The 15,547-nt window shown below is 39.9% G+C and overlaps 1 protein-coding gene across 8 annotated transcripts in view; it reads left to right on the top strand.

Annotated features, from left to right (window-relative positions):
- PTPN13 (protein tyrosine phosphatase non-receptor type 13) overlaps nucleotides 1-15,547 on the top strand; it is a 199,086-nt gene that overhangs the window by 55,917 nt on the left and 127,622 nt on the right. For all 8 annotated transcript variants that reach the window (XM_058192077.1, XM_058192069.1, XM_058192073.1 and 5 more), the window contains exon 3: nucleotides 12,120-12,289. In XM_058192077.1, the coding sequence (XP_058048060.1) occupies nucleotides 12,120-12,289 (170 nt within the window). The remainder of the gene's footprint in view (nucleotides 1-12,119; nucleotides 12,290-15,547) is intronic.

Below are 15,547 nucleotides of genomic sequence, written 5' to 3' on the forward strand. Positions count from 1 at the left end.
CCTCCAGAGGCTGAAAACTGCCCGTTTCCCAACTTCCGCTGGGCCTGGCAGGCTCGTTTTTCACCTTCCCCAGGCTTCAGAGGCTTTCTTGGAGCCTGGGAAGGGTGAAAACAGCCTCCCCCCACCCCCGGAGGCCCTCCCAGAGCCTCTGTGCAAGCCCTGGACTTACCTGGCATCCAAAACGGGCCTCGTGGAGACTCCTGGGAGTGGAGGGGGGTTGTGGGTGAAAATCTGCTGGCCGGCGCTTGCTGGAGCTGAGCTAGGACAACAGCTCACATGCCCACAGATATGATTCCATGTGCCACCTGTGGTACGCATGCCATAGGTTCGCCATCATGGCTATAAGAGGATGGGCCATCTTCTTCAAAAGTTTCTGAGACCTGCTCTTGAGTTAATAAAACAGTTGCTTATTACTCTCTTTAAAAATCCAAGAGATAAGAATAAACCCAGTCTTGGCTCTTGCTAAGAGCAAGGCAACACCTCACAACACTGAGCTTTTGACATATTTGATGTTCATAATTATAGACATGGCTTCTTGCCCAGTATTGATGGTTTATGTCAAATTGAATTGATTTGTCTCTTTTTCACTGAGATGAAGCTAGGTGTTTTGAGTCTTTTGCTGTTAACAGGAAAACAGTTTTAGTTCACGATTGAGTGAAGCAAGATCGGTTGTGCATTTTAGAAATAATAAAAGTAGGCCTATAATTCTTTTTAAATGAGGAAGTGTTTCAGGCATTGATTTTTTTTTTCATCCTGGTTGCTGCTCAGCCATGAACCTCTTCAGTTATTTTGACCATTCAGCTTCTATTCTTTCATCTCTAAATGAGATTTCTTGGTAGCTGTTTGGAATGACTGCCTGAGATCTTAAATCACCTTTTTCAGCTAGGTGTTTTCCAATTATGATGAAGAATTCGAGTTCTCATAAGGGTTGGAAATGGCTAGAAACTTTGATAAACATCCAGTCAGTTTCAATTCTTTGGCATATGTGGAGATTGGACAATCTGCCTTAATCAACCTGTGGACAGACATCATTAACTCACAAAGGATTATTTTTGGTAGCACAGTAGTTAGAACGCAATACTGCAGGCTAACTTCTGCTAACTGCTGGCTGCCGGCAGTTCAGCAGTTCAATTCTCTCCGGCTCAAGTATGACTCATCCTTCCATCCTTCCGACGTGGGTAAAACGAGGACCCAGATTGCTGGGGGGCATATGCTGATTTTGTAAACCGCTTAGAGAGGGCTGTAAAACACTGTGAAGGAGTATATAAGTCTAAGTGCTATTGCTATTATTATAAGGGTGCCCTTAGGGACAATTGGCAACTTCAAAATGGCGGGCTCCACTGGGTAGTCAAAACCCCACTCCTCTTTACATCCATGTGATGTTATGAAAGATTGTATATCTGGTCTTGGGAAGTGGGAAGAGAGCAATGCAGTGTTAAAGGAAGGGGGACGGCAGTTGTGAAAAAGTGAAAAGTGTGAGAAAGGAAGTCAGTCTATCCCTGACATGTTTCTGTTGGGCATAACATGGAACAGAAGGAAACTCTGACAGGCTTCCAAGGTTCTATAAAAATGCAGGTAATCCTCCGATTTATGACCATAACTGGGACCGGAGCGTCCATCATTAAGTGATGCAGCTGGGTTGATCTGAAATGCCTCTCCCAGGCCAATCTTTGTATTCCATTTGTAAATACCTGCTTTAGCGCTTGTCATTCAAAGCATGTAGACTTCATCTTCTATTCTTTGTGCTACATGGAGTTGCAAGCTGAATCTTGCATTCTTCTACTATCTGAGGTTGCAAGCAACAGGTCTTTCCAGGTCTTTTGCATGTAATGAGTTTCTGTATATATAGAAGAGTGGCCTTCCCTTTTCATTGAATTTTTAATCATTTCTAAACTGGTAAGTAAAACATGTTGAAGCTGGTTATTTTATAAAATGGTATCAGTCTCTAAAGTTTGTAAGGTCTATTGCGATGGATATAAAGCTTCAGTCACAGTCCTTTATTCATAGTGAACAAGAAAATCCAATTAAACTGAGCCAGTTAAAACTAAGGTAACAATCATCTAACCCAGGCGTGTCAAACTTGATTTCATTGAAGGCTGCATCAGGGTTGTGTTTGACCTCTGGGGGGCCAGGGTGGGATGGCCACCTTGACATCACTCGGGCGCCTGTGGTGGCCTGAGCGCTCTGCCAGTGAAAACGGGCTCCCAAGCTCTGTTTTCGACTGTGATGGCCTCCTACAACCCTCTGCCCATGAAAACAGAGCTTAGAAAGGCCGCACGCAGTCCTCCCGAGCTCCATTTTTGCTGGCAGAGACACCACAAGCTGGTCCTTTGCTGTTTCCAGGGCGGCCCTATGGGCCAGATCTAAGCAACCCGTGGGCCTGTGGGCCTTGGGTTTGACACCCCTGATCTAACCCAATCTGCTGCTTCATGTGTGTTGAATTTCAGCCCCCTCTACCAGTGGTGGGTTTCAAAATTTTTTACTACCGGTTCTGTGGGCGTGGCTTGGTGGCGTGACATGGCTTGGTGGCGTGGCATGGCTTGGTGGGCATGGTATATTGTAAAATCTCCATTCCCTTCCCAATCCAGGGGAAGGTTACTGCAAAATCCCCATTTCCTCCCAATCAGGTGGGACTCAGGAGGCAGGGAATAGATGGGTGCAGGGCCAGTCAGAATTTTTACTACAGGTTCTCCGAATTACTCAAAATTTCCACTACCGGTTCTCCAAAACTAGTCAGAACCTGCTGAAACCCACCTCTGCCCTCTACTCTGAGGCACATTCTGTAGTCAAACATCATCTGGCTGGAGTTAATGGAGTTTGATATAGCACATCTAGAAGCATCAGATTGGAGAATGCTGCCATAACCCTGTTTGAACATAAGCCTTATGGATCTCATGAGAATGTATTCTGGGGTAAGCAATGCCTTGTAAACCCAAAGGATCTTTTTTCCAAAAGGTAACTGTATTTTCTTGGTATTTTTTTTTCCTTTGAAAAAGTTTCACTTCTCATCCAAGCAACTTCTTCAGTTCTGAACTTGGATGAGAAGCGAAACGTTATAAACTGAAGAAGCTTCTTGGATGAGGAGCAAAATATTCAAGGGAAAAAAAACAAGAAAGTCCAATCACATTTGGCCAATAAAGAATTCTATTCTATTCTATTCCATTCCATTCCACTCCACTCCACTCCACTCCACTCTATTCTATTTCTTCTGTTTTATTTTTGCCAGAATAGCATTACAGAATAGCAATTCAGAATAGCAGCATATTCCTTCTATAAGAGACTATTTTTAAAAAAAAACAAACAATGGAAGACACGCTGCCTAGTTCTGGTTTCTGCCACTCCATTCTTAGGTTCTTTTGACCAGGCAGAATAGTTCTGGATACAGCTCATCAATCTGCTGAAAATAATACAGAACTGACCGGCTGCCAAAATAATAATAATAATCATCATCCAGTGGTCCTGGAAAGAAGATTAAAACTTTCTTTTCTTTTCTTTTCTTTTTTTTTTTTTTGGAAAGGCTTGAACATTAGATTTGCAGGGTGGGGAGAGAAAAGGAATTGAGATTTGTTCTACTTCAAGATGAGATCTTCCTGAGAAACAGAGTGGGAGTGAGTCTCTTTGTAGATGCAAGAGTTTTTTTGGGGGGGGTGTTGTTTTTTGTTTTTTTACAATTGGGAGGATTCAAATGGCGAAGCATTCGGCTTGACCCCAGACACTTCTGAGGATGTGGTGAGGCAAGGTACACACGCACACAAAAAAAGCAGATGGTTTTTCAGACATATTACAAAAGAAACATCCCATGCTTAATTAGGCTTAGCTGAGTTTAAGAAGTACCGTCTTGTCTGTAACCTTACTAGGGGAAAGGAACAGTGGGTGGTTCTTACAAGAGAGAGTCTGGGGGGGGGAAAAAACTCAGCTCTGGACAAGAGGCCAGGAAATGGAGGAGGAGACGAAAATCTGGCAGGAAAATACCAAGGCTGGGCCAGGAACATAAACTATGGTTATGGCAACTTGCAAATCATTCCTTTGTTTTGAGAGTGCTTATTAATATATTAACCCAGAATGGATTTGCTGATGGGAGATTGTAGTTGGAACAACCTACTGAAGATCGTTTTTATTTATTTAGTTAACAAAAGTTGGAGAAGATCCCTTGTGCGCGCTCTCTCCCTCCCTCCCTCCCTTCCTCTCTCTCTCTCTCTCTCTCTCTCTCTCTCTGTCTCTCTCTCACACACATACACACACACACACACACACACACACAGAGAGAGAGAGAGAGAGAGACTAAGACAAGGAAGCTTCTGGGATACATATATTGTCCAAGACTCCTTTTGTGTCGCCTGTAGAGATTTTTGAGCATTTTGAAAAATTGGTAAGGTCCCTTCATATAAATGAGTAGGAAACATGTGTTTAAGTGCTTCACCATATCAAATGGACACTGATAATGGCCACACAGAAGGCTTTATCCAAGTTTGGTCTCCTCTATGGTAACTTTCTATATACGAGAGTTACGCAATGTTCGCTTCGCTGATTATGCCTTGATTGCATGCAGGTCTCCGTCTCAGACTCCGTATGAGTGAATTATGAAAGAGTTGGTTTTCATGCTTCTTCCCCCGCCTTGTCTCTCACATTTTTCCTATTAAGATTCTTTGTAGTTGTTTCTCAAGAAACTTGGCACTCGCTTGTGTTTATTTGGCTGATTTTAGCTTGGCAAACAGAAGAAACCTCACAGTGCAGTTGCTGGATCTCTGAATCGCCAAAAGCTTTTGTTGTCTTTGTTCTTTCTGCCAGGTGTATTTTTTAAAAATTAAATCCACGTCTGTGCGCAGTTTTTCGTAACCTTTAAAATGTTTTCCTCTAGTATGTCTTGCAGATGCTGGTTTTGTATACCCTTTTCTTTTTAGATGAGTGGCCAAGGTCCGGTCAAAGTGCTATAATGCCATTTTCAATACAATTTTATCATATGCTTATGGAGGGGGCAGAACAGATCCTACGGAAAAAGTTTATTTTATTTTGTGGCCTCCCTTTGTTGCTTCACAATAATCTCCACACTTGCTGAGTAGCCTTGGGTCCAAACCACCTTCAAATCTGAAGAAATGTTTACAGCAGAAAACAGAATACTGTTAACATATTAACAGTGGATTTACTTAGATGCCCGTATTACAAAATATCATCCCAAAGGCCTAGAATTCTATAACCTTTCCATCTTATTTTTATTTATTTATTTATTTAATCAAATTTTTATACCGCCCTATCTCCCGAAGGACTCAGGGTGGTTTACAGCCCGATAAAAATACAAATATAATACAAGATAAAACACTAAATTAAAAAACTTATTTAAATAGGCCAAAATTTAAAATTACAATTAAAATGATAAAAACCCCATTAAAATTAAATTTAAAACTAAAATTCTAGTCCAGTCTTGCACAGATAAATAGATGTGTTTTAAGCTCGCGGCGGAAGGTTCGAAGGTCAGGAAGTTGGCGGAGTCCTGGGGGAAGTTCATTCCAGAGGGTGGGAGCCCCCACAGAGAAGGCCTTTGCTTGTTTGAGAAAACAAAGGGACTTTGTTAATATTTGTGTGTGTGTGTGTGAGTGAGTGGGTGTGTGAGTTGACAATAATTGAGTAAAGCAGGTATAGATATTACTGTAGTGGGCCCATTTGAAATTTGGAAGCATGTTGCTGGTACAAGTAGTCTTTGACTTATGACCGCAACTGAGTTCAAAATTCCTCTTGCTAAGCAATACAGTTGTTAGGTGAGTTTTGCCCTATTTTTATCATCTTCTTGCCACAGTTGTTAAATGAGTAACACGGTTATTAAGTGAACGTGGCTTCCCCATTGACTCTGCTCGTCCCTGGGACACTGCAACTGTCATAAATACAAGTCAGTTGCCAAGCGCCTGAATTTTGATCACGTGACCATGGAGACCCTGCAGTGGTGTGATAGTCACTTTTAGGTTACTTTTCCCCCCAGTGTTGTTGTAATTTCAAATCGTCCCTAAATGAACTGTTGTACTGTAAGTCAAGGACTACTGTACTGTTGAGTAATTGGGAGTGAGAGGGCGGAAGGATGGGGGAATTGCCGGATTACAGAGCACATATTTACCAAATGTCAAACTGGTGATGATGTTCTCCCCCTCCCTTTTTATCTCATCTAATTTCATAATACTCCCTATCCCCTCTAGTTTACCTTTGTATTTTTCCCATGCAGACAGACACACTTCTGAACAAAGCAGTCACTCACCATTTTTGTGTTAAAAGAATGCCGTTGAGGGCCATATGAATGTCAAAGCATTTTTGTGAATAAAGATGGTATTGCAGGACTGGGATTTGTTTTTGCTGTCATATAAATAGAAATAAAATTGGGGGGGGGAATCAAATTATGTATTAGGTTGGGTTAGATGTATGAGGGCACTAGAAGGTTTTTTTTGGTAGCCCCTGTAGAAAACTGATTTGAGTTCAGGAGTAGGTTTTAATTTATTAGATTTTGTTATGGATGTGCCTTCTGGTGATTAGAAGTGTTCTAAAAAGACAACCTGGGCCATAAAATTTAGCCAAATATATAGACAGTCCTGAGCGACCCCATGGACAACATTCCTCCAGGCCTTCCTGTCCTCTACCATCCTCTGGAGTCCAATTAAGCTCACTCCTACTGCTTCAATGACTCCATCCAGCCACCTCGTTTTGTTTATTTGTTTACTTTTTTCCTTCTTTCCTACAGTTTGATATAGGCCACTTCCCTAGAACAGCAAAAATGTATTAAGTTTTACAACAGTAGTTTGAACGATTGTGTTTACCTCAGTGAAATGATGTGGTTTTACCATTAAATCAGCGTCCTGTTGTGTAATACTCCTTTTTCTTTTCACCATCAGGCAGCAAATTGACTTGCATCAGTGCTCTGATTTAGATTAATTGATCCAAAAGCATTAACTGACCTACAACAGAGGTGGAACAAAAGTTATTTTTATAAACGTTTTTGGAAAAATATAAAGGTCAGCAGTAAGTTCTATCTTAAAAGTGCTATTCCCTTTTTTCCTCAGATACAGGAACATGGTTATTATCAAGTAGGCTACAAGTGCAGTTTGTACTTGTACAATTTTTGCAATATATAGATGCAGATGATAAATCATCTCAGAGACATACCATACCTAGAACCAAGGTTGACTCAGCCTTCCATCCTTCCGAGGTGGGTAAAATGAGGACCCGGATTGCTTGGGGCCATATGCTGACTCTGTAAACCGCTTAGAGAGGGCTGTAAAAGCACTGTAAAGCAGTATATAAGTGCTATTGCTAAGTGCTATAAGAGAACATAAAAACAGCAGAACACTCAGAGAAATCAACAGCTCCCCCAAGTTAAATTACATCATCTTAGAGGTCTTTATAAAGTTTTTACTTCCTGTCAGAAATTAGAAGTTGCCTAGTAAGTATTCTTTTTTTAAAAAAGTTTTTTATTTTTCAATTACAAAAGTAAACATTCCATCTGTCCATCAGTGTGTCGTCTGGTTATAAACATCTCTGTGCAACATCATTCACCATTTTCCATCTCATTCGCATTCATATAACATTGTTTTCCTAAGCTTAATATTATAGTATATTAAACATTTAAAAGTTATAGTGCTCTCCATGTTCCTCTTAATATCTTATAATAATAATACATTTTAACATTAAACATTCTTATTCTCATTATATATATATATGTATACACACACACACACACACACACACTAACAATTTCCTTTTTATTTACATCTTTATCTTAATATATTTTTACTTTCTCTTTCATCTTCTTCATTTTCAAACTCCTTTTTCATTCTCCAGCCATTGATAAAATACCTTCCATATCCTATATCACATAATAATATAATAATAGGTGTTCTTAAGGAGGATATTTCCTAAGAGCTTCATACATTATTATCTAGGATTAAACTGATTTTATGAGCCAAACTCTGGAGCTTTGATATCACTTGAAAGCCTTTGTGTGTAAATGCAGAAAGATCAACCCTTTTTAAGAGAAGATCACAATGTACAACTAGTCCTTGACTTACTACCATTTGTGTAGTGACTGAAGTTTCAACAGCACTGAAAAAAGTGACATAGCCATTTTTTACACTGATCACCGTTGCAGCATCCCCATGGTCATGTGATCAAAATTTGGGCACTTGGCAACTGGCAGGTATTTACGATGGTTGCAGTGTTCCAGGAAGGGGTGAAACGCTCCCGGTTCGGACCGGATCACTCGATCCGGTAGCGATGGCAGCAGGTGGTTTGGAGAACCGGTAGCAAAAATCCCTCCCCCCCCCATGCCTAGCTGAGCCGTGCGATCATCAGAGGTTTTTTTTAAAACTTTTAAAAACATTTTTTCTTCGGCCAAAAAAATGCTTTTAGAAGTAAAAAAAAAGCCTCTGATGATCGCACGGCTCAGCTGGGATCGTCAGAGACTTTTAAAACCTCTTTGGCTGAAGAGGTTGTAGAAAAAATTCTTTTAAAAGGCCCCTCTGACAATCCCAGCTGAGTTGCCTGTTTGTCAGAGGCTTTTTTTTTCTTTTAAAGGCAAAAAAATTGCTTTTAAAAGAAAAGAAAAGCCTCTGACGATCAGGCAATTCAGCTGGGATCATCAGAGGAGCTTTTTAAAAGCATGTTTTTCTACAACCTCTTCAGCCGAAGAGGTTGTAGAAAAAATGCTTTTAAAAGTAAAAAAAAAAAAAGTTGGCCACACCCACCCAGTCACATTACTCCCCCCCAAGCCACGCCAACAGAACCGGTAGTAACAAATTTTACATTTCACCCCGGTTCCGGGTCATATGATCACCTTTTGCGACCTTCTGACAAGCAATGTCAATGGGGAAGCCAGGTTCACTTAAACAACCATGTTACTAACTTAACAGCTGCAAGGATTCACTTAACAACTGTGGCAAGAAAGGTGGTAATCTGGGTTTAAATTCACTTAACAACTGTCTTGCTTAGCAACAGAAATTTGGGGCTCAATTGTGGTCGTAAGTCAAGAGCTACCTTTATCTGTAGTTGCCTGGGAAAAGAGATTCATTACAACATGATATAGAAATGGAACTTACACAGTATTTCCAGTTTCAGGTTCTTTGCATTCGCTATGATTCTTACTGTAACAGCAGAGTCAACCAGTGCTATGATAGAGTTTCTTGCGCGTGGTTCAGGAGGCAGAAGGTAGAATTTTCTCCTCTTGCTATAAAATGGTTTGCATCTGGCTATTACCATTTGCCAGTCAATAAATCATATATAACTTATGAGCCAAACATGAGCTTCTCAGTAAAAACCATCTGTTCAATTAAAATCCAAGGATATTGAAAAGACCTCTGCTGAATCAGAGCAAGAAAAACCTAAATGTCTGGTTCAGTATTTTGTTCCCCCAATGAATGAGTTAAGTCTTACAAGAAGTTTCCTAATTGGAATATGAATGAAATACTAACTTAGTGATTTTCTCCAGAAACTTGTATTTAGACGTATATTGCTTTCAAAACTTGGGATGATAAAATTCCTCTGAGACGACTGATAAATCTCTGATTTTGTCCATTCACTTTAAAACCATTCAAGCTGGCCACCAATTCATTTATGACAGCAAATTTCATTCTTTAACCATGTATTATGTTAAAAAGTAGTTTCATTCATTGTTCTGATTCTACCATCAGTTGTCTCCTTTTGATGGCCAAAGATTCAATATTATGAAAGGAAGAAACTTTTGGCATGTCTCAACAATGGATCATACCATTCCTCTAGTACAGGGGTGTCAAACTCAAGGCCCACTGGCCAGGGGTGGGTTCTACTTACCTTTACTACCGGTTCGCAGCGGGATTGCATGCGCAGAAGCGTCCTGATGACATTGGGGTCAATGGGCGGAGCCTCCCCCTGGTTTTACTACTGGTTCGCAAGAATCGGTCTGAACTGGGGGCAACCCACCCCTGCCACGGGCTGGATGCAGCCCGCGATGTGGTTAGACCCGGCCTGCAGGGCCATCCTGGTCTACCCAATGCAAAGAGGAAAGATTGGGGCAGAATGGCTTCGGCCTGGTTTACCCAGTGCGAAGAGGAAAAATCAGGCCAACATAGCTTCGGCTCAGTCTACCAAGTACAAAGAGAAAAGATCAGGACAGCAGCAATGGTGGGATTCAAGTAATTTAACAACTGGTTCTCTGCCCTAATGATTTCTTCCAGCAACCAGTTTGCCAAACTGCTCAGAAAGTTAACAACCAGTTCTCCTGAAGTGGTGTGAACTGGCTGAATCCCACCACTGGACAGCAGTTTGGGGAGTGGCGTCAAGCTGGCCACGCCCACCCAGTTGGCCACACCCACTCGGTCCCCTGAGGTCAACCACAGCCCTGAAACGGCCCTCAGTGAAATTGAATTTGACACCACTCTAGTACAATCAGGCACAGGGAAAAACTTAGAAAATGCATCGTAAGTAATATGTTTGATAAGTTCTATGCAAAGAGATTTTATTATTACAAGAATAGCCATTTTTCATGGTAGAATGTTGCCTGTCTTGAAAGGTCAAATGTAGGCTGCATTGTTTTAGCGTTTGCTTTTCTTTATAGCAATATTATTCACGGAACATGAATGGAAGTTCTTGTATCTTTCTTCTTCCCATATATCGCCATTGCTCCATCAGTTAAATTCTTTGTTTTAACAAAAAAACATCTCAGAAGCACCATTTTGATTATTTTTAATTAGTAAGTCAGTTTTAATCAATTTAATCGCGAAGATGATTAAATACATAGTTGAAACCTACTGTATTAAATGCATGTTATCTACCTTGTTAATGAAGAATTCTATGACTATTATTTACTGAAGACAAACAAGCTGACTTGGATCAATGACCTGATTTATAAATAAATCAATGATTTATTGATTTATAAATAACGGTACAAGACTATAAGGATTTTAGAAGTCATCCTAATTCACTTTACGTCCAAATGAGCAAAAAGTCTGGACTTCTGTAGAATTCTAGGTAAAATGAATCACAATTTCTTCCAATGTGTGTACTAAAATAAATATAGGTAGCGTATAAGATGTATGTGTCCTGAAAGAGACATGGGCAGCATTCCCCACCATCCAGTCAGAGCTGAAGAAGCTTCTTGGATAAGAAGTGAAACATCTTCAAAGAAAAACAAACAAAGTCCAGTTGTCTTCTGAAAAAGCATCTTTGGGACAACCATGACCTGGATGACTTAGAATCTCTACAGACTTATGGGCAGCATATAAATTTATAAATAAATAAATTTTAATCCAACCCTTCTTGTCAAGGGGGGTTAGATTTAACCAGTGCCAATTTAGTTCTGGCTGTTAATTGATAGATTCTTTTGTCTAGGCATGAGCAATAAATCAGTTTAACTGGAGCTTAACATGTGGCCTTGATTCTTCATGCCTGGCAGAGATCTGCTTAATTAGATCTAGTTTTAACTGGAAAATTCAGCATGCTGAAGAATCTACAGCAGTTTCCAGATCCTGCATTATAGATCATATCCCATTATGTTGATGGGATGTATGACATGATTCCAAGTTCATTGCCTGTTACTGATGTATCAGAAATTATTATCAGAATTTGGATTCAAAGAAGCCAAATGGGTTTGTTGAATGGGTGTTGAAAAATGAATAAGTCCTGAGATTTTTGGTAGTGAATCGTTGGTCTATTGTGGGCCTGATGCGGCCCGCAGGGTGCTTAGATCTGGCCCGCGGGGCTGCCCTGGAAATACAAAGGACCAGCCGGTGGTGCCTCTGCCAGCAAAAATGGAGCTCAGGAGGATTGCACGTGGCCCACCTGAGCTCCGTTTTTGGCTGTGACAGCCTCCTGCAACCCTCTGCAAGCAAAGACTGACCTCTGTTTTCGCTAGCAGAGCGCTCGAGCCACCACAGTTGCCCCTGACACAAGTGTTGTCTAGCTGACCACGCCCCTCCCTCACCCCCCCCCCAGGTCAAACACAACCCTGATGTGGCCCTCAATGAAATCGAGTTTGACATCCCTGGTCTACGTTTTGGATAAGAAACTCTTCTTGTTTATTTTAATTTACACTATGTCTGTTGAATGAATACATAAAAGGAATCTTGATCTGCTATTTGAATTTCTAATTAGATCTTTCTGTTTTCCAAATACAGCTGATCCAACTGCTTTGGGCTTTCTCGTATCTCCCTGGTCTCTTCTGCTACTTCCATCTGGCAGCGTATCGTTTACGGATAAAAATGTTTCTAATCAAGATCTGCAAGCCTTCACAGAACCAGGAGCTCTCCAAAATCGGTCCCTGTCATCTGTTTCTGATGTTGAAAAGGTACAGCATTCTCACTCCTGATACATTTCTTTAGACTACACTTGGAAAAATGAGAAAATGATAATATACGTTAGTTACACCAGGGGTTTTCAAACTGCTTTCGGGCTGTGGAACTTGTTAAAAATAATTTCTTATAACCCTTGACCAAGAAGTAATGCTCCAGTAACAGAAAATTGACCAAGTGTGTCTTAACCTTTTTTGCCATTAGTCAAAAACAGCATGTTGACAACAGTCAACAACAACATGGAACACCGACAAGTTCTCACACAAAACACAGCTGGAAAATCCTGCCGTTTATATTATTTTTTCTTCTTCTGTGACCGTTAAGATCTGTTTTATATAGGCGTAGCTATCGTATACAAGAGTGGAGCTCACTCTGAAAACTCTCTTGCATGCTAAGCATGGAAAAGAATTTTGTTTAGTTAATTTTTAGACTGTGACTATCTAATATCTCATTTTGAATAAATGCATAAATTTTTTAAAAAATGTTATTCAAAATATAGCATCCTTCAAATGTTGTGGTATAGTTTTCCAACACTGAAAAGTGTTTTTTAGGAAAATGTCTATAAAATGAACTCATTAAAGCAATGCACAGTTTGCATAACTGTATATATAGAAGGCAAAATGTTTGCATAATTGCTTTCTAAAATAAGTAACATTTTACATGTATTTCTTTGGAGAAATATGCATCAAAATGCATACAGAATTTAGAACAGATTTTAAAGGGATTTTAAACTCTTTTCATGTTCAACCAAATTTGAGAAAATTACAACAATAAGAAGCTGAGAAATTTAAGGGCATATACCCTAAAATAAAAAAAATTGAAAGAAATTGAAACTATAAGGTGTCCCAAACTACTCTTAGAGGTCTTCTAGTCCAACCCCCTGCTTAGGTAGGAAACCCTACACCACTTCAGACAAATGGTTATCCAATCTCTTCTTAAAAATTTCCAGTGTTGGAGCATTTACAACTTCTGGAGGCAAGTTGTTCCACTGATTAATTGTTCTCACTGTCAGGAAATTTCTCCTTAGTTCTAGGTTGCTTCTGTCCTTGATTAGTTTCCGCCCATTGCTTCTTGTCCTACCCTCAGGTGCTTTGGAGAATAGCTTGACTCCCTCTTCTTTGTGGCAGCCCCTGAGATCTGCAGGTCTTCTTTCTATCTCCTTTCTAGGTCTTCTTTCTATCTCCTAAGGTCATTCCTAACTCTATTACAGAAAGCTTACCTTCGTATAGCTTGCCAATATATACTTTATCTGTCTTTTGATACCATCAATGTAGCTTGGGTTGAAACGCTTTCTCCGTTATCTTAATATATGCTTTTACGGAAAAGTACAGGTAGTCCTTGACATAACAATTCATTTAGTGGCCTTTCAAAGTTACAACGGCACTGAAAAAAGTGACTTATGACCGTTTTTCACACTTACAATATCCCTTTGGTCATGTGATCAAAATTCAGATGCTTGGCAACTGACTCATAATTATGACGGTTTGCAGTGTCCTGGATTCATGAGATCACTTTCTGCAACCTTCTGACAAGCAAAATCATCAGGGAAACCAGATTCACTTAACAACCGTGTTATTAACTTAACAACTGCAGGGTTTCACTTAACAATAGTGGCAAGAAAGGTCATAAAATGGGAGAAAACACATTTAACAAATGTCTCACTTATTAACAGAAATTTTGGGCTCAATTGTGGTCATAAATCGAGGACTACTTATATATTATTTATTTACGATATGTGCTTATATTTTTTTGAGATTTGGGAATCAGCATACAAATACATTTAATTAATTAACTAATCATGAACATATGTGATTTTGTGTGACAGTATTTGTAAAGCCAGTTTGGCCTTTGTAACAAGCAGTCCTCATCGGCTTATATTCGAGTATATACGGCTTATACTGAGTCCCCAGTTTACCCCAGTTTTGGGGTAAAATTAGGGACCTCGGCTTATCTCGGATCGGCTTATACTCGAGTTTTTTTTCTTTTTTCACATTTTGCGGACGGAAGCCCTGCGGTGCAGTGAGAGGCGGGCGGGGGCCGCCAGCCTTCTCAGCTGAGGGAGGGAGGCTTTCCCCAACCGGTAGGTGCCTCATTTCCCACCCTCGGCTTATACTCGAGTCCCCAGTTTACCCCAGTTTTTGGGGTAAAATTAGGGACCTCGGCTTATACTCGGATCGGCTTATATTCGAGTATATACGGTAATTAATTAACTAATCATGAAAATATGTGATTTTGTGTGACAGTGTTTGTAAAGCCAGTTTGGCCTTTGTAACAAGCAGTCCTCATCATATAATTTTTATAAGCTTAGGTCATGGCTAGGATGTGGAACATCCATGCTGCAGATTAAGTTTTGTGTTTTTAGTGTGGCTGTTCCACTAGCAGCCTAGGCAGGTTATGATAGCCAAGCCATAATTTGATCATTACATGCCAGCTGAACCTTTAACTGGGCAAATTACATGTACATTTCCATTCCTTGTCTTTCATTTATTTGCACATTTTTCCACTGAAGTAGAAGTTTCAGGCAAACTATAGAATATTTTTTTTCTAACACTTTTCCAACACTTTCCAAATTAAGATAAAATCACTATTCTAAGACAGGAATGTTTGTTTTAGCAAAATTAATACTTTTACCATCAAGCAAATTTTATCTTGCATTTAGTTTTGTTCCAGTGAAAAAAACAGATTTCAGCAGAAAAATATACTTATATGTAGATGTGTCGGGGTGGGTTCTACTTACCTTTACCACCAGTTTGCATCGTGCCTGCGCTTCTGCGCATGTGCAGATCGCTTTTGATGACATTTGGGTCAGTGGGTGGAGCCTCCCGCCAGTTTTACTACTGGTTCTATAGAACCGGGGGCAACCCACCATTGATATATGTGTACCTTATACATAGACCTGTGTGCATATACATATATGTGTGTGTTTCAATTGTTTATCAACTAATCTCAGAAGTCTGCTTTATTTTCAGCTTTTTTCTTGCAATCTGAGTGTGTTCCACAAAAATGCTAGCCACCAAAACCAATTCCCATTTATAATCACCTCCAGAAACACAATGACAGGGTTGCATGAGTCTTTTGGTTACGATTCCATCTCCAAACCAAAGAAATTGTGTACTTGGATATTTTTCTGGCAGAATGCTAGGCAGACAAAAGAATGCGTTTTTGGTCACTCTCTAAATTAGAACCGAAAGATAATAGGTTTTAAAATCAGTAACTTTCTTGCTCCAGAAAAGATTTTAAAAATATTTGTTTAA

Source organism: Ahaetulla prasina, chromosome 8, assembly GCF_028640845.1.
Source record: "Ahaetulla prasina isolate Xishuangbanna chromosome 8, ASM2864084v1, whole genome shotgun sequence".
Classification (NCBI taxonomy): domain Eukaryota; kingdom Metazoa; phylum Chordata; class Lepidosauria; order Squamata; family Colubridae; genus Ahaetulla; species Ahaetulla prasina.